The 19483-nt window shown below is 42.4% G+C and overlaps 1 protein-coding gene across 2 annotated transcripts in view; it reads left to right on the top strand.

The window, feature by feature from the left end:
- Positions 1-19483, top strand: part of LOC135240937 (protocadherin-8-like) — a 48892-nt gene that overhangs the window by 13686 nt on the left and 15723 nt on the right. The window contains exons 1-2 of one of the 2 annotated variants that reach the window (XM_064310992.1): positions 4350-4463; positions 4591-4671. In XM_064310992.1, the coding sequence (XP_064167062.1) occupies positions 4439-4463; positions 4591-4671 (106 nt within the window). In that variant the 5' untranslated portion in view covers positions 4350-4438. Of the gene's footprint in view, positions 1-4245; positions 4464-4590; positions 4672-19483 lie in introns of those variants that run through there. The other variant, XM_064310993.1, reaches the window with a different exon arrangement.

The raw sequence follows: 19483 nt of genomic DNA on the forward strand, positions 1-19483 counted from the left end.
TGGTCCTCTCCTTATTAATCTTTGAAGGTGCCGCACAAATCAGTCAGAACGTCATGCTTCATTACGTTTGCAGCATATCGCAACATATATATACATGTTTGTGTGTGTGTGTGTGTGTGTGCGCGCGTGTGTATGCTTATATGGTCTAGTCCTTGGAAGAATCAAAAAATGTGCCAGGACTAAAGTTGGTAAAAGGGAGGAGAGTAACTTCTGACTTGCTATAACCCTATTGCATTTAGCAAGCTAACTTTTTTATTAGGCTGCAGATTCTTCTGCTCCTGCCATCTGCCACCGAAAAGTGAAACGAAGCGTGGAATATCTGGATAGACCCAATTAGAAAACAAAATGGTTAACAACTCATGAATACAACTTTTAAACGGCAAGTAAAGGGGGTAGAACCACGAGCTTGGAATATCCTAAGAAATCTGTCCCGAACCACGCCCTCTTTTCTTCCAGTTCATTTCCAGCATTATCCAAAGAGACGGGAGCTTTGTGCCCTTACCGCAGCAATCTGTGCTGCCCACCCCGCCAGATTTCTAATGATTTTCCAATGATGATTTAAGAGTCTTTGTCGTCCTCAATTCTTTCATTTCTTCGCGGCCTTTTGAATATTATCGCCTTTTGTCTGATGCTCGCCTCATCGACTTCATTGCTATACGGCGTTTGTGTGAAAAATCCAACCAGGTCACGAGAAAACACATTAAGGCTCACAAGTTAAACAGAATAAAAGAATGATAATGCGTCAGAGGGATCAGGGTCAGGACTGCAGCCCTTGGCAATAAATTAAAGGCTGGCAGTATAGCACGGTGTAATAGCCTGATTATGCCACTGGCTGTCAAAATGCACCCTATCTCCTCAGAGTTTTTTCTTCAACATTTAAAGGCAAAGTCTATTTGCAACAGTAAATTGTGAACCTCGTGTAGTAATAGAGAATATTTGTCTACATTAACCGAATTGGTTGCACTTTTATATGCGGTTCTTAAGTCGAATCTGAAGTCTCAGTTGGTACTAGGCCTACACCATATTAGCTTAGATTGTGTTACATTGTGTCGAGTTTGTTCGGCCTTTGCTTGAGTGCGTAGGTGGTTGTGGTGGTGGTGGTGGGGCGAGGTGGCACAATATCTCAGTTTAAAGGGTTAAGAGAAGCAATGGTCTTTGTTTGGTGTTAGGGGTTCTTAACTCTTACTAGTGTTAACAAAGGCAGGCTCTGTGGGTATTCAGATGACGTCGCGTGCCTTTGCGTCAATCACACTAGGCTCGCGTGTCTTTCTGTGCTCTGATGAGTGTCTCATCGGTTCTTCACAGTAAATCTCCCAGCGCCCCACTGGGGCCCAAAAAGAGGATAGCGACAACGAACATCGTTCAAACGCTGCGCCCTGAACACGGCGAACACACGTAACAGAGATTAATAGCAACATATTGTGCTTCAGAAATCCGAATGCCGAACACGTAATGCGTAGGCCTACATGTCGCTATGTTTCTTTAGTTACGGCTGTATAGGTAATGTCTGGTCCGAATATCATCAAAACACCCCCCTCGCACACACTTGTATAATAGTATATGTTTTGCAAATTAATGAAGCACGAACTGTGTGTGCATGAAAATGTGTTCGCGCAAGATAACGAGGCTGCGCATTTGCGGATTGCATCATCTCCTCTTGGTTTATATTATTATAAAGGGCTTTAGGATTCCAGACATCTATGTAAAAACATTTTTGATTATGCACATTATCTAGGCATTTCCATGATATTTCAAGAAACTCAAGAAACTCTTCAGATATAGGCATTTAGGAATTGCAGTGTGTGTTCAGATTCACGTGTTAAACATTTAATATATCATTCCCTCAGAACGTCAGAAAACATATCCTGTGATACAAGAAACATATCTGTGATATCAAAACATAACGCGGGATCATTGTGCACTCTGACATTCTTCTGTGCTGGTTTGTGCAGTCAATAAGTCTCCCTGGGATGAAAGTAAATACAGTGAAATAATTAACAAAATGAAACTCTTAGAAGATACAAAGTAAATTTACTGATTTTCATAATCAATATTTAAAGACTTGGCCCTGATTGTTTATTTGCGTATGTGAGATTATATAGGGAAGCTATTCAGACACACTTATGAAAATATGTTTTTAAAATACTTGCTATGAAATCCCAAAAGAGACTTGAGCCCAGAGGCAGTGTGTGCTATTTTTGGTGAGAGAAGAGCTCTCAGATGATTAATTTACTGTTAACTCAAAAGTAATGTGAAACAGTACCTGTGTGCTCACATTAACACAGCATGTTGGCACATTGTGTGTGTGTGTGTGTGTGTGTGTGTGTTTGGGTGTGTGTGTGTGTGTGTTTGTGTCCATCTTGGGGTTTAAGTCTATTGGAAAAGTTAAATTCAGAAGAAGGACATACCACGTGTATGAATATTATATTTTATTGATTCTACCACTATGAGACAGTAAACAGGCTGAATGTTTATCATCTTGGATGAGAGCCATTTCCCAGTGTTGAGTGCAACTCTTTGAGAGCCCCCCTATTCTCACAATAAAAAGTACACAAATAATGTCAGACAAGAGAAGAAAAATTAAAAATACAGAAAGGAAGAGAGGATCAGTATCTACTATTCCTCAAAGAGTTGAGACAAAGGAAGCTGCTGATGGAAAATCCAGCTATTTGAGCCTTGGCAGAAGCCCCCAAGGAACTGTTGTTGTGTTAATCCTCGTGCAATCGGCCTATTTCTTCGAATGGATTCTGCTTTTGTTTTAAAACTGTCACACATGGCAACATTATGACTACCAGCAGCGAGTCTGCTCCATGTAAAAGGGATTTGAAGGCACGTTTCATCTCAAGCCTGTGCATCAGATAGGAACAGAAACTTTTCCTTCTTTGTTCCTGAAGAAAGAGGGAAAAAAGTTTTTTTTGCAGGGCAGGAAGCTGGATGTCGGAGCTGAGAGGATCTGATGAACAATCAGTGCAGAAATGCAAGTTTGTTTTTGTACGAAGTAGTATGGGAGCTGATTAGTAGCAAAAACAAATGGAAAAACAACACAAATGCACAAAGGCAAAAGGTAAATCTGAAAAATGGATGCCACCTTGTGCTGTGTCTCTGTTGTGTGCGGATCTGGAGTGCTTTGCACTGTGTCTGGATTTTGTGCCAATATTCAAAACCTGCTCCAAAAAAAGAGAAATCATTCCAGTGTCTGTGATGTTCCCACTGGTTTTGCCATATGCTCTGTTCATGAAATCTGAGTTGTTTTAGTCAGCGCAGCTTTTTAGTTTTGCTGGATCTGCACCATTCTACTTGTTTCTATTTACCGGTCGGTCATTCATTTTGCGGGGAAAGGTGACATGCTGAATCCTCCCGAAAACAGGATTTTTGTCACTCCCAGAAAATAAGGCGTCTAGCAATCAGGCTAATCTTGCAAAATCCATTTCATTCCAAATGAATGAATGAATGGCTACATTATGGGACAATTCTGTATACTGTGATTAACTGACTGGTTAATGGATTTCATGTATTGGGTTGAGAGAACAAAGACATGAAGGCTTTTACTAATGAACAAAGATTCCATGGAGTATAGTGTCTGCTATGGAGCCTGTATTTGGCCACAGGTTCATCCCGGATTTGAAACACGAGATGAAACATCAGCCGTGATATTCGGAGTATCCATTAATACATTCGGATCATGTGCCCTCAGTCACACCTTCAAGCGGAGAAATCAATTTCAGTATTGTTCTAATGATTAACATGGATCAATGCCTTAAGCTCAGAGTACAAACCACAGAAGCAGTGTGAAAGCCTGCTTCTTTAATTTCCAAACTCTTATTTAAATGATCAATTGCCAGCTGGTTAACCAGTTAAGTTCTCAAGAAAGCTCTGTTGCTCTTTCATATGAGGGAATCATAACTCTTTTGGAAATTATACCAAGTGACAGTATATACTTTGTAGACAGCAAGTATTTTGAATACTTGTAGTTAGTAATGGATTATGTTAATAGTGATAAAGAGTAGCTGTCCAACAATCACCATGAAAAGCTAAAATGATTTGCAAACTACTGCAATGTATTATTACAGTGCAAACACAAGTGCAAAAATGAGGGATTATAGTGTACTAATTCCCAAGAGGGGAAAATATAATCCCCAAACAGCCTTCAAGTAATTGAGCTGTAGTCTGTAAAGAGGGCTGTATTATGCATACTGGATTGATTATGTGATTGACTGAGTAATTGATTCGTTGATTGATTGACAGGAAGATTCCCATTGGAGTAAAACATTGAGTGCGGACACCTGGTTACTGAAACCCAACATCTGCCTGTGTGAAACAAGATCTTGAAGAACCAAAATGGCAACTAGCTGAACCTCAATCTAACAATGAAAGTGTGGAAGCAGGCAAGTGTATGTATTGATTTCTTTACCTGGCTTCATTGAAAAGACAAGCATTCATGAATTTGAGGAACCATAATTTAGGTGAAGTACAGATAAAGCCTACATATATTACCGTAATACAAATAGACATGATTACACGATACAGCCATGCCCATTCTCTGCAACTTTTCTACTTTTTGCTTTTTTTTCTCTTTATGGCTCAAATCAGTCTGTATAAGTCAGGACTTGTTCTCTGCTGCCACAGGAGGGTTAATAAGGAAGCTGCTGCTGTGCTGGATGAGCTCAATAGGTAAATATAAATGTGTTTTTTTTTTTTTCATTGACTCATTTCAGTGTTCTTCTCCAGAGTGACTCGGAAGACATAATTATTGAGGTTCAGTGCAGATAGCTCAAAACTAAAAGTGTCATTGAGTAAAACAAGGATTTAAAGAATTATGATGAGGTTGAATGGGGTGATTGGGGTAAAGCATTGATGGGGTTAACAGCAGCCACAAGAAGTAGCCAGTATACAAGTAGCATGTAGGCTGCACAAACCCCAGACCATGCAAGGAGTGACCTGTTCAGTGCTGCTAGGGTGACAGTTGGAATCAGTGTGAGATGCAAAGCAGGTGACCAGTTCAGACCAAGGCTTTCAGTCTGCATGTAAAAATGGCAAACAATTCTTGATGTTATGATGCTGAGAGGTATCACTTGAGATAAAGCAACTGCTCTGTATGAGTGAACTTTTTCTAATGTGAACCATAACACAATTTAAAATACGACAAAAAACCAATAAGCTATATACAACCATAATAACTATAGAACCTGCAACACAAACGTCTTAAAACAAAATATATTTATAATGCAAAACTGGATAGCTAATATCTTATTTACTGGGATAACGAATTGGGCTCGGTCTCCATAGAAATGACTGCTAGCTAAATAATGGAAATGTAATCAAAGAATAGACTGTACGGAGAAAGGCCATTTTATGGCAGATGGCTTCACATCTCGCGCACACGTTAAACATCTCATAACCTCCTGCAGATGTTTGAATCCATTTGAAGAGGGAGCAGGAAATCAGTAATATGCCGTAACCGAATTGTCAAAAGGGAGGACAATTAACCTCTTTTTATTGCCGCCGCTTATGGCGTCGTGTCACTCTTTGCCACTTAAATTGTCAGTAATTGTGAACTGAGATGAAAGGCCGCACGCGGTGTTATTATAATGGGAGGCTTAAACACTTAAAGAATAAGGCCACATTATGCAGCAAAGTGGACAGTGATATATGATGTCCTTTCACATCAACTTCATACCGCACGGTTGAACTATTCCACAACTTATTTTATTCGAAACGGCTCATGAAGGTGACATTGAAATAGACAGAAAATGTGTGTCCCGTGCACATCATCCAAGTAGCCTATATCAATACGTTTTAATGTGAAATGTGTCGCGTTACACTGAGGCATTTAACGGAACACAACATAACATTTGGCAATTTTGATAGTTAAGAGGGTAGCCTACGGTTTGTCCCAAAACACTTGAGCATTCAAGCCCGCAGAAACAGATATCAGATCAAATTAACCCCTTCATAAGAAAAGCAGGTTGCATTTCCATCAGTGGTAGCTTGACCAAGATGCTGCTCAGCCTAAACTTTAATTGAGCTGGAACTTTTACATTTTAGCTTCGACTACTCCTAGGGCAGATGCAAGCCTGCGGGGTGGAATTAAAGTTCGCTACAAGAGACAGGTGAAAATTTAGGTTGATAATGAGCCAAGACTAAATCGATAAAGACACAGTTATATATGACTCTAGTTTGTTTTATACAAAGGGTATCATGGTGTGTTCGCAGTGCCAGAGGCTGGATAGTAGGTGGACACAGCACGGGGTTCATTGTTCCTAAATCACCCGTAGCCGGTGCATGTGACTAAGAAAGTGACTCGAAAACTCATTAGCAACTCTGGCGCTGAAAGTTATTTATGCCGTCAGAAATAAGGAGATGAAATGTATAGAACACTGTTTAGGAAAGCATTTAGTTTGAAAGGCTACAAACAAAACATTTACAGCTAGATTGTCCCCTGTGATTAAGCACCGTTTAGCGCTGAATAGAATATTAATTGAATTATTGGCTATTGCAGACCTTCGTCCCTGTATTCAACGAGCAAATGAACTGCGTGACAATTTAATGTTACTTTCAGTCTAAAACACAGAGTACCATCTCCCCACACTCTATTTATTAAACCTCGGTGGAATTTTCCGAGGTCGTGTAATTCACCTTGATACCCGGATAAGAGTAAACAACAATAGCAGTGTGCATTGGGTAAGTAGAAAGAGACATTTATTGGTTTAATGTCGGAAATGGGCTCGCATATTTCTTTAGCTCGAAATTCCAGTCAGACATAATTAAAATGTTGGAAAGAACATAAAATAAAGAAAGTATCTACAAAGTTCACAGTGTGGCATTACTCATAAAAGTATCAAATGAGCTAGAGACAGAAAAAAAATCCCTGCAAATTAAGCTATTGCTTCTCTGAAATATAACAGATGGGACAAGTAAACACCGTCATCATTTGGTGCTCCTCGCTACAGGGGTTAAAGATGTGATAATTGCGCGCATTCTTCTGCTAAGGGAAATATGGCATCCAAGGCACGCGAGTTAGCGAGGAGTGGGTTGTTAAAAGGATGGCGCATTTTACAAAGAGGCAGAAGATTATGCAAATTGACCCTGAAAGACATCGCGGTAATACCTCATGCGGAGTAAATTTGCCACCTACGTGCTCACAGCCACAAAAGTGCAATCTGTTCATCAAACATGAGAGCATTATTTATTTTTCAGAGCCGGGCACATAGTAACAGTGTTTATTCGTCAAACATAAATAATTTGACATTTTTACACTCTGAACAGAAGGCCGACCATGTCGCTTATTTATGCATTTAATTCATTCTGATTTTATTTTTTTGCTTTATGTTGAGTAGCAAACTGTTTTGCCTTCGACTAAGACATTGTTGAAGAAATGAAGTCCATATTACTTGACCACAAAGAGTGGCCTACTTTATGTTTGCAGAAAGAATATAAATTACCCGAAAATGATATTCTCAACGCCTGTCAGATTTTAATTAGGAAAGGCTGGTTTGCGATTTAAAAGAGTCTGTATCTTAGAAGACATTATTAGTATACCCCTAAGTGAAGAAATATTGCTCTTTATGTTAAAAATACATGAAATATATAATTTAGGAAAATGCCCATGAGCTTTCCAGTGTACTGTGATAGCCGGCTTCGCATTTGACGCCATTTCTTCGTAGGCCTATTTGGTAGTTTCAGGCTAGCCTGTATCTCTGCATGTTTTTTAACTAAATTTTAAAGGCTAGACTGATGTCTGCAGCTGCTTTATTAAAAAAAGTCCAGTCATCTTGTATATGGAAAAGCTGTACCCCTGATAGCACTCTTGGTTCTACAGAGAGTATTCATATTTCATAGTAATAATGTGTCTACCTCAGGTAGAATCCAAACTTAAAAATAAAAAATAAAAAAAACAGACAGCATAACTTTAGGCAAACAGTTTTTTTTTTTTTTGCTTTTGGTGACAGTTGCTTGAAGCCTAAATCTATCTAGTGAAGTATTCTATTGAATATTTCTTTTGCTTTCTCCACCTCTAATCTCTCCTCAAAGAAGTTGCAATACAGAACCAAGTGATGGTTTACTGTTGCCATTGTGTACTGGTTTCCAGTATAGTGTTTTCATTGGCTATACAGCTTTACTGATGCTGTTATGGGGTGGTGCTTCTAAGTTCCATCATTGCTGTGAACAAATCAAAAGACTTTGCTGTCCGCAGCAAAAGTCTTCTGTCTGGTTCAAATCAGTGAGTCATTGAACAGACCATTGCAGCTCCCCCCATTTAGGGGTCAGGATGCCTCACTTTTTCATCCCAAGTTTTAATACATGGACACATGAATTTGTCATCCCAGGGCTTCAAGCAACCAGGCAGTGACATTTTCAGAAGAAAAGTACAGTACTGCCCTGTATTCACAATAGTGCAGTGTTTATTTGTAATTCTGACATTTCCTCCTGATGAATGCAGCTGTGTGAATCTGCACCCAGCAAGCTGTGCTGAATTTAGCACTTAATTGCTTTTTCCACCATTGTGGTGGAATCAGGCCTACGACTTTGGGCATAGGCCTGCCCATGTTTTCTTTATAGCCAAGTGCAAACCAAACATTGGCACCACAACCTATCTGGTCCTGGCATGCTTACAAGTAGCCATTGGAGGAGATTGCAAACAGTATGATGGAATCATGCCATCCAACACCAAAGCCTTTGGCCGGGAGTATACATAGCCTCAGTTGTCAGGCTTACAACCTTATGGTACTGTGAGCCTGAACAGGTTGGCATTCTGATGCAAGTTTGGCTAAATTCCACGGCTATGCATTGCTAATAAACCCAAGGTCTTGTTTTGACAAGTCATGATTTTGTGTAGGTGGAGCTCCATTTGGAGGATGTGATTTAAGCCAACTCAACCATTGAACTTTAATGTAATACTGGCTAAAACTTGGTAGAGCCAAACAGATTGCTAGAAACTAATCACGCAAAAATGTAATTTCCCTTTCCAGAACTTTGAGAGAGAGGAGTCAGGGGAAGTTTTTGGTCTGTGTTTTTTCATCTTTTGTTCACATTGGTGCCATTTCTGACTAGGGTCTATGCCATCTAGTACTGTTCTTCTGTTATATGTACCAGCGCTTGTAAGTTGCTCTAGTAAGAGTGTCTGGTTAGTGCCTAAATGTAAATATAAATGTAATTCTGTAATATCCACTGATTTGGTCGATTTGGTCTGATTTAGGTAGCAACTATGTAAATTGCAGCTTTCCAGTGCAGCAGCTGTGTAGCTCAGCTGGCGAATGGCAGAGCAGAAAGAATCATGCATGCATCAGAGCACACTTGTGCACCTCTGATTGGCTGAGAATGTTGCAGTGATGCGACAGGGCATACAGCTCTGGATGTACAGACCAAATTTGTGAAGAATAGAAGAAAAATGAATTACAAGTTGTTTTTCAGAAGTAGAAAAACAGCAGCTACCCCAGAGAGCCATGTCAACAAGTTTGTCCAGCAACAGTCTAGCATCGCTCAGCTCAGCATGGTCCCTGGACAAGGGGTCAGAAAATGGCTGCCCAGCACTGCATTCAACAGAAAGTTGCCATCTCCAGTGGATCGGGTGAGTGGGAGTCTGAGATTATTAGCGTTCCCTTGCTCTGTTTTTCCTCTGAGGGAGAAGCCAGCAGGTTCCGGCAGCTGCCTGCGATTCTTTGTTCATTTCTGTGACAGAACACCTGTTGGGTGTGTAGCAGAGAGGCATGTGGATGATTTTGAGGCGGCAGGCGCTATTTTTGCTATCGGCTCAATGAGAGCTACGGTGCATTCCTCAGTCTAATTGAGAGTCTACGCTACGCCGTCCTCCAAATAAGAATGATGCAGAACCGTCCCTGATAAGCTCTGGAAACAAGCCCATCTCTGAGGCATATTGATTCTTGTCAGATAGCAAGAAGCAAGCATTTGCATATCAATACAAGTAAACAAGAAGGATGCCATGAATTTTGTGGTTTTATAAGATATTCTAGTTCTGTTCCTCTTACTGTTATAAAAAAAAAAATTACCAAAAATAATCGTCTTCATTTAGTAAAATTTGGGGGCAGATGTTTGACTTGAATAAGTCACAGCTTCTCCCTCCATCCTGTGGAACATACTGGATTTCTGCCTCCAAGTAAGCTCAGGCCCTGATTCTGTTTGACTTTTTCAAACTTCATTTCAACTGAGGGATGCATTAATCTGCCATTTCCACTGCTTGTTTAGTCGGCTCTGGATGAGGCATTTTTTCCATTTTTGGAAAGACTCAGGTATGTGACATTGCTATAGCGAGCAAACATATTGGGAAAGGTCGATCGATTTACTCCCAAGGGTCACTGCAAAAGACACAGGTGGATAAGATTGAGAGACTGACCTGATAAAGCATGGTATAATTTGGCAGGGTTTGCAGTGGGGTCCGGGACACAGATCCTGTAACACCAAACTTGACTCAGTGACATACAGTGGCCCACAACAGACTGCCGTTAGTCAGCCAGAATATCACAGGGTGACACTCCAGTTTTCTGCCAGCAAACAATTGTGACAAGGTGAAGATCCGCCATAAAAAGAATGTAAAATAGTTGGTGAATGGTTCTATGGAAACATCTGTAGTGCCAAAACCATGGCAAATTGACCACTGGCAGCCTGATAATTGCTTGCTTGCATGGTAGCTGGATGGTCAATATAATTATTCTTCCACTTTCTCATGTTCCTCCAGATGTTTTTCTGTGCTGTCAATGATGAGTCCATCATGCATCCTGTTAGTGGAGATGCTGTGTGGCGGCGCTTCAGTGGCCTTTCTTATACTCGGATTTGATGGTTGCTGTGAATTCATCACTTTTCTTGCTGACACAGATCTGAATACCTTTGCGCATTAACATTAATATTTAAATGCAGACCAGGTTTAGTGCCATGCAGATTTCTAGGCCAGCAACCTGCCTTCAGCTGAATGCACACATTTTACATCAATACTTAATGGCAAAGAGCGCCGATCTCTCATACCCGCCCCGTCAAACCACATATGTTCAACAGCTACAGTTAATATCACAGACTATCTGTCCCATTTTACTTTGAAATGGTAGTGGCAAATTCATAATAAATTAATGCAAGGGGAAAAGCTTTGAAACAACAACGTTTTTCTGCATTTATGCAATGGTTGGTACTCACTGAGTTTTATATTTTTGATACAGAGTAGGTGTGAAGATGTGGTACTTCATCTGCATTCAATTTACAAAGGCATTAGTCTGTGCCTGATTATAGAGGTGTCAGCAAGAATGTGCAGACACAATTTCATTACCATTCCAAATAGCCATGTTTTATATAATACACACTACATGGCCAAAAGTATGTGGACACGACATCCAACATCTCGTCCAAAATTATGGGCATTAATGTGGAGATGGTGTGCCCTTTTCTGCTATAACAGCCTCCACTCTTCTGGGAAGGCTTTATACTCGATGTTGGGGCATTGCTGAAAGGATTTGCTTCCATTCAGCCAGAAGAGCATTAGTGAGGTCAGGCACTGATTGGGCATGTCGCAGTTGGCTTTCCAATTGATCCCAAAGGTGTTGGATAGGGTTAAAGTCAGGGCTCTGTGCAGGCCAGTCAAGTTCTTCCACACTGTTCTTGACAAAACCATTTTTATATAGACCTTGCTGTGTCCCCGGCTCATTGTCCTGCTGAAAAAGGAAAGGGCCTTCCCCAAACTTCCCCCTCAGAATCGTCTTGTTTGCTGCAGCATTAAGGTTTGCCTTCACTGGAACTAAGGGGCCAAGCCCAAACCATGAAAAACAGCTACTTTTAGTCATGTAGTCCATATACTTTTAGTCCTATGGTGTTTACGAGCTGGACTATGTGAAGGATGTATTTCCCTGTTTGATGTTAATGGGAGACGTCACTGATAGTTGTGAATGGAAATGAGCTGCCGTGCCCAGCCTGTTTGAAAACCCTGTCGCACTGCCGTTGGGTTTCCCCAGAGCGGGCGGCTACATGCGCTCCTGCTGGGTCACACGCAGGCCCATCTGTGCTTCTTATTCCAGTTAGTTTGGAAAAAAAAGAACTAACTCAATATCAGGGCCAGACCTGTGTTCAAATATGGGTCAGAATTATTCTGACTCTTTTTCATGCTTGTTACATTTGAAAAATGCTCAGACAGATCCCCTGAGAAATGATTTTGGAAATCTGCTGGAATTTTCCTGGTGTCTACGGGGTAACTGATGACTGTTTATTGAAGTATTTCTCATAAAGTGACTGACCCAGGTCTGGCCAGTTCTCCTTCTGCAGTGGGCTGTCAGTCAGACCCTGAGCCCCAGTTCCCTTCTCACTTTGAGCGGGAAAGGGGAAGCAGGCCTTTCTTTTCCTCTTTATTCAGTATGGGTTTGGGCACGTGAGGGAGGGGGGAGGAGAGCACACAAAGAGGAAGGGGATTGGGAAGGGGGTGGGGGGATATAGAAAGCTGACAGAAGAGAGCTGGGAGAGCACTCCAGCCCAGAAGAAAGCTGGAGCCCTAAAGTTTCTCCCCATATTTGCCCCGGATGAATGGGCTTTTCAGGGCAAAGGACTGGGAGAGAGGCTCATTCATCAGGTCTGAATACTGAGAGAAAACCTTGTGACTGTGAAGAGGTGTGTGTGTGCATGTGTGTTTGCGTCTGTGTGTACGTGAGTGTATGCGTGTGTTCATGTGTGTGTATGTAGAGATGTGTGTGTGTGCATTTGTGTGTGTGTATGTGAAAGAGAGAGAGTGTGTGTCTGTGTTTCCATGTGTGTGTGTGTGAAAGAGTGTGTGTCTGTGTTTGCGTGTGTATGTATGTGTGCGTCTGTGTGTACGTGAGTGTATGCGTGTTTTCACGTGTGTGTATGTAGAGGTGTGTGTCTGCATTTGTTTGTGTGTGTGAGAGAGAGAGAGTGTGCGTGTGTTTGCGCGTGTGTCCACTTGTGTGAGTGTGTGTGTGTAGAGGTGTGTGTGTGTGAGACAGAGTGTGTGTGAGAGTGAGAGCGAGGGAGAAAAGGAGGTATGGGGGTGGGGTGTCTGATTAGACCCTTGGCCAGTTCTGTTCAGGGTTTCTGCCGCACAAACATCAATCCTGCTCTTTTTTCTCTCTCCAAAGCCTTTGAACTACAGGAGACAATTTCTTCACCATAAGCTCCGTTTTAGAAATTCTCTCAGAAATGCATGAACAAATGTGCTATTCAACATTTGAATTCAGCCCTCTTTTTTTCTTCAAAGGCTGATTTTTTGATCAGATAAAAAAATAGTGGATTAGTGAAAAATAGATTTCAGTCTTCTCTGACAGCATTACAAGTCTATTTCTGTATAAATTGACTGGCAACAGCTCATTCGCTTAAAATTTCAGCATGAATCAAAACAAACCCAAACAAACAAAATAAAAAAAATAATAGCAAATGGCCGAAAACAAAACTCTTGGAGAGGCAGAAAAACAGCCCCTCGTGCGTGGCTACATAAAAACGGTGAATTTCTTTTATGCTCAGTCCTCCGTCAGCTTCCTCTACCCTGGAGAGAAAACAGGCCCAATTAGGCACGGATAAACAGCATTTTGGAATAAAGCTTTTATAATGCTTAAGTGGTACAAGTGGTGCTCCTTAATTTTTTATGCCTCTTTGAGTATACCTAAGTATTGATGTTAGGCCTCCCCTGGTGGTAGAAGAAAAACACCTGAACAATGAAACGCCATAAATGGCTGGGAGAAAGCAAATGGACTCTGACATCATTCTCGGAGCGTGCAACACGCTTGTGTAAAATTTAAATTCGGTTATTTAGCGAAGGCAAAATGTGCAAAGCGCTCTGGAGTGGGGGCAGATAAACAAAGCATTGGGTATGCATAAGTGCCCACGTTTACCTGCTAAAAGCTTTAGCCCAAGAGAGGGTCCTGGAACGCCGCGGCTAACATCCACCCCCCCAGGGACTCTCTGACTGAGTGGTGGAATGAATGGAGGCGCAGCGCTGTGTTATACTTCATTTATTTATTCCAGCGTATCTGGGTGCTGTGGGGAGACCTGTTCTTTTACTTTATGGTGCATGTCTGACTGAGGCGCACTTAAAGGATAATTAATGAATGAATGAGTAAACATGCTAGAGAGGAGGGGGAGTGGGAGGGAGAGAGTGTAATGAGAGAAAAGTTAAGGGACAGAGAGGGGGAGAGAGCGAAACGGAGAAGAAGAATGAAGCTGAGCCATAGATAATGAAAAAAGAGAGTTAGTATGAGAATGTGAGAGGGAGAGAGAGTAAGTATTTGTTGTGTGTGCAGGTGTAATTCTGTAGGTGTGGTGAAGCTAAGCAGGATGACGCTCCCAGCCTTGCTGAAAAAGCGTGCACCCTGAGGACACTAACGTAGCATGTGATGGAGTGGCAAATGTGGCACTAAATCTGCTGGTCTGTCATACACATTTAAGCACACTCATGGGTGGTGGGGAGATGGGGCCTGTTTGTCATTCCCTTCCAATGAGAGTACGAATGGTGAGATTGTAGGAAATTGTGTTTTTGCAGTTATATGTTGATATTGAACAAATCCACACTACGGTACAGAAGTGTCCTGACTGAGATGTGATCATATTAACCCTCTGATAATGATGTCATAGTAACAGACATAATATATGTGATATGTCATCACAATTGTTGAGGATTAAGACTAAGATGAGTGCCTAGTGGTACATAAAGCCTAGATCACAGCAAATTATAACAGCAGATGAGGCGAAACTGGCGAGTGTAAAGAAATCTTTGAATGGTACTGGGTAAACGCTACATAGTCCATATAAAATGACAGCTGGCATATTAGATCAAGAGGGTTCTCCCACGATCACTGGGGACAGATTACTCATGAATCTCAAGCAGGGGTGTTAAAGTGTTAAGTTAAGCACATGTCTTTGGCCAGGGTGATGGGACCTGGGACCTGGGATTTTTGGAGGGGGCGGGGTGGGGAGGGGTGTCCGGTCTGTTCTGTTGGGCAGAATGCAAAGATGTAGGGCATTGAAAGCAGCTGCATTCTCAAGAAGCTGGACACACACAAAACCAACAAAAATGTCATAACTGAGAGAGAGGAAGAAAGCAGTGTGCTCCTAAATCATCATTGGAAAGTCATTAGAAACCTGGCAGAGAGAGGGGCACAGATTGCGAGTAGACAACACAAGAAAAGGCCCTTTTCTCCCCTCTGCACAATGACAGTAATGAACTGGAAGGGAAGGGGCGGGGCCATCCAGCACATTTCCATCATATTGTCCCTGGAGCTCCGCCCCCCTCCCCTGCCCCACCCCCTCTCTCCCGCCCCTCGACATTTATTCGTTACTGTGTTGCGATGTGTTAGAATTTTATTCACGTGTAGTTAACCATTGTCAGAGCGCTGCAACATTTTATCTGTCTGACCCTTACCCCTGGCCATATGTTGATGGAGAGCCTGTTTCTGGAGCCAGTGGGAGTGGGGCATCTGGGCCCAGGCTGTTTCTGTGTACTGTACTGCACAGCTGAACGGTGTTAATTGCTGTCTCGCTTTTAATGTACTTTCTGTTCTCGCTACCCACACCACCCACCCCCGACGGCCTATTTTGAACTTCTGCGCTCTGCGCCCCTGTTCTCCCACCCCTAATCATATCTTTATCCAAATTCAAGGCATGTCCAGCTCAGACAAAGCAAACTGCAACCCTTCAGAATACAGAGAGAGAGAGCAAAATAAAGACAGAAAAGGGAATGAGAGGGATTGCAAATAGAGATAGAGAGAGGGGAGAGAGAACCAGTTTGCATTCATATAGACCCCTTACTGACAGAGGTGGGGGTTATCTGACCCCAGTATAACAGTGTTTTGGAGGATTGTAGGGATTGAGGGTGAGCTCAGGGTTTTGAGAGCAGGACAGACCTAGCCCTTTGGAATTTGCTTTGGATGAAAATTCACAAGCCCCCACCCCCCTCCCCCAACTTGAGGCGCGTTTGAAAACTTGTCATGCAACAGAGTGCGTCTGAAGCCCTCACGGTCCGGTGCGTTTGGATAGGGGATTGAGGTGGGGGTTTGGTTGTCAGTGCCAGATTCTCAGATGAGATCCCCTCTTGGTCAAGGAGAGGTGGGATATCTGAGTGTGTCGGCCCATTTTCACTGGATAAATTGAAAAGTGTTGGCAGAAAGATGGGGAGAAATAGCATTCCTTCCTACTCTTTGTTTTTGGGAGTCAATTGCTGTGAGACGGAAATCTCAAATTGCACTCCTGGAGGGGCACAGGGTATGTGGGTTTAGCTCTGGTCCTTAGAGAGCCACAGTAACTGCAGGTTTAACTCCAGTCCTGTAGACCTGTAGTGTCTACATGTTTATCTCTGGTTCTGGCTGGCCATAATGAATGCAGGTTTAACTCTGCCACAGCATATACAAGTTTAACTGCAGTTCTTAAGGGCCACAGTGTCTGCAAGTTTAATGTTGGTCCTGGAGGGCCAAAGTGTCTGCAGGTTTAACTCTGGTCCTGAAGGGCCACAGTGCCCGAAAGAAGATTTTCTTTCAATTGGCTGCCAATTTGGGCCTTGGAAACTCTTTAGCCAATCAGTGAATTAAATAAGTTGGAATGTTCAAACCACACATTTCATAACATAGCAGGGCTAGTCACAACATGTGACTGAGGAAGCAGAATCTTCAGCCATCTAAACGTACAAAAACTGTCCAATTAACCACAAAGAACAATCCCCGGAACATACAATAATTGTGGCAGTGAAAGCCAAGCAGCCTTTCTGTCTTTGTGATGACTGGGAGAGTAAAAAAGACAACAGAAATAAATAAATAAAAGATGAAAAAGTTCTACTTCTCCAGCTCAGCTTGTAGAGAAATGATCTTTGACAACAAGGCAGAGATTTTCTTGTAGTGGAAGGAAGCAGGAAGGGAGAAGCCTGAGGATATGATGTGCGGTGAGAGGCGGCGTGTGGCTGGAGGTGTTGGGCCTGAGGAGGGGAGGGGAGGGGGGGGTGGTGGGGGTGGCGCAAGCGGGTGTAATTCATGGAGCTGCAGGAAATAAACAGGAAGCAAAGGAAGTTATGAGGTCTGACAGAACCCCCCCCAAATCAGTATGCAAGTCAGATCCGTTTCCAAACTAGCACCAATCTGCTATAATACCTGCTCCAAACTCCTCTGACCACAACACCATTTTTAATCATACCCCGCACACGGCCCCACACTGTTTAACCACACCCACACCATCTCTAACTGCAGCCACACACCATGTCCACATATACAGCCACACCTGTGTCCTCATATCACACTCATCTCTAATTACAGCTGATGCCATCTCTGATCGCACACACACAACATCTCTAACCACACCCCACCTACACCCTCTGTAACTAAAACCCATTCCGACCCCACGGCCATCATCTCTAATCACATCCGCACAGTCTCAGAGCTACGCTGCAGGAAATTCAGGAGGAATAAAGCACTCTCTGCCGGGCTCCATGTGCGGCCGTCCAGGGGAAAGCTCTTGGAAAAAAGCACGTTACCCGCAGGAAACTATATTAGTGAGCGCTAAGCAGGCAGGCTCCTTCCTTTGTGCTGGAAATCTGAGCAGATTTAAAATAAGAAGTGTAATATTTACTCTGCCCCAAAAATAGCTTGGACAGCTTTTGTGAAGTGCTTGCAGTGTAGCCTCTGCCTGAGCCTTTTGGATCAGAGCAGAAGACTTACAAGGAAAACACTAGAGGGGGGAAACCATGGTCTTTCTGTACAAATACACCAAAGCAGGAGTGTGCTAATGAGAGAACCAGCCAGCGCTGGAAGGGAAGGAGATTTTTCTTACGGTTTTAGAAGGGAGGAAAAAAAGGAAAAGAATGCGCGGCCAAGGGTGGTCAATCAATATCCTTCCTCATCTCTCCTATGTCCGTCACATTGATTATGTGATTTCCACTGCAAGCCCACTGACTGCAGGACAGCCGGGCCTCTTTGCATTGTGGGTAGGGGTTGAAAGGTGCCTCTTGGAAAAAAAGTAGGATCCTCTCAGGTGTTAGGAATTGTAGAAAGCAGGTTGAAATATTAAACCGCAATTTCTTCAGCGCAAACGACTTAAAACAGAAGTCCCACTGCTCTACAACCTCTGAGTTGCTGAATGCATTCATAAGGCACAGCAAGTGCTACTAGCAGGAGCACAGAAAGATATCTGTTTATAAATGATGGATTGCAGTAAGGCAGTACACAATTTCCCTGTTGTAGAAAATAATAGAATCAGTCTTTATGGTGATAACTTTTGTCCTTTTTTGCACAGGCGTTTGAAAGGACGGCACATGTAGCCAAGGACACGGCACACAGGAAGAACCTTATTTTTCAGCTGAAATTAAATATTCATTGTATTTGTGAGAGGAGGTTCATTTCAATTTTATGGTTCCAGATTTTTCTAGTCATTGTGTAACATGGCTCACGGAGAGAAGGCCTGCAAAGCAAAAAAAAGTCATTATTTCTTTGAACAGCCGAGTGTGAGTTTTAACATCCAAAACCCATCTCTTTATCATTTGTCTAGACAGTGTTTCTGTTGCTTGTCTGGAGAGACTTTCAATAGAAACTGTTGTTTCATATCAATGTCAGCTGTGCATATTAATTTATTCCTAGTTTTCCGCATCGTAATTAGATAAAGCATTCATCTATGAATTCTATCACTTCTGTGCCCATTTTTCATGTACCTGGTATGTGAAAGATTTGTTTGATCCTTACCTTTAACCCATCTAGGGAATTTGGGGCAAGAACATGCTGGGAAACATCCAGAGAATTATGGGAGGTTCTGTGTAGTCTGGCTTTGTAACACTGGTCACGGTGTTGTGGTCTTCATACTAAAGTCACAGACACACATGTTGATTATTTATTTACTTTAATTAAGCCAAAATCAGACATCTAACAAGTCCGTAGGAGATGACCCCTTTCCCATTACACACACACACACACGTGCACACGCACACATACACACACACACACACACACACATGCACACACACCCACGCACACATGCACACACACACACACACACACACACACACACACACACACAGTTGGCCTGTGTATAATGTGTTCACAGCCTGCTCCTGTGAGGCCTGAGGGGGAAAAGGCAAGACTGGTCTTATAGGCGTACCCAGCGTGGAGCGGCCCCGGTCGCCATGACAGCCCTACCTCACCAACCCCGTCTGTTCTCTCCCCTCCTCACATGGAAATGAGACTTTCCCATCTCATCTCTGCTGATCTCTGGCATAAATACCTGCATTGTCTTGTCTGTTAACAAATTCTGCTCTTGACAACTGTTCAGTGATTAAATCTGGGGCAGAGAATAAAGCCTTTGTTAATTTGGCAAATAGACGATAAAACTTTGGGGGGAAAAAATGGAATTACAGTTCTACGCTAAGAATATTATCCGATTAATCATTTTTGCAAGCCCCAAAATGTCATAATCCTTGTACCCAATTATGGTGGAAAAGCAAACAGTTAATCCATAATTACTGGTGCTCATGAATTGACCATCATCTTTCGTTTATTGTGCTGCGTAACTGTTCACA

Source organism: Anguilla rostrata, chromosome 15, assembly GCF_018555375.3.
Source record: "Anguilla rostrata isolate EN2019 chromosome 15, ASM1855537v3, whole genome shotgun sequence".
Classification (NCBI taxonomy): domain Eukaryota; kingdom Metazoa; phylum Chordata; class Actinopteri; order Anguilliformes; family Anguillidae; genus Anguilla; species Anguilla rostrata.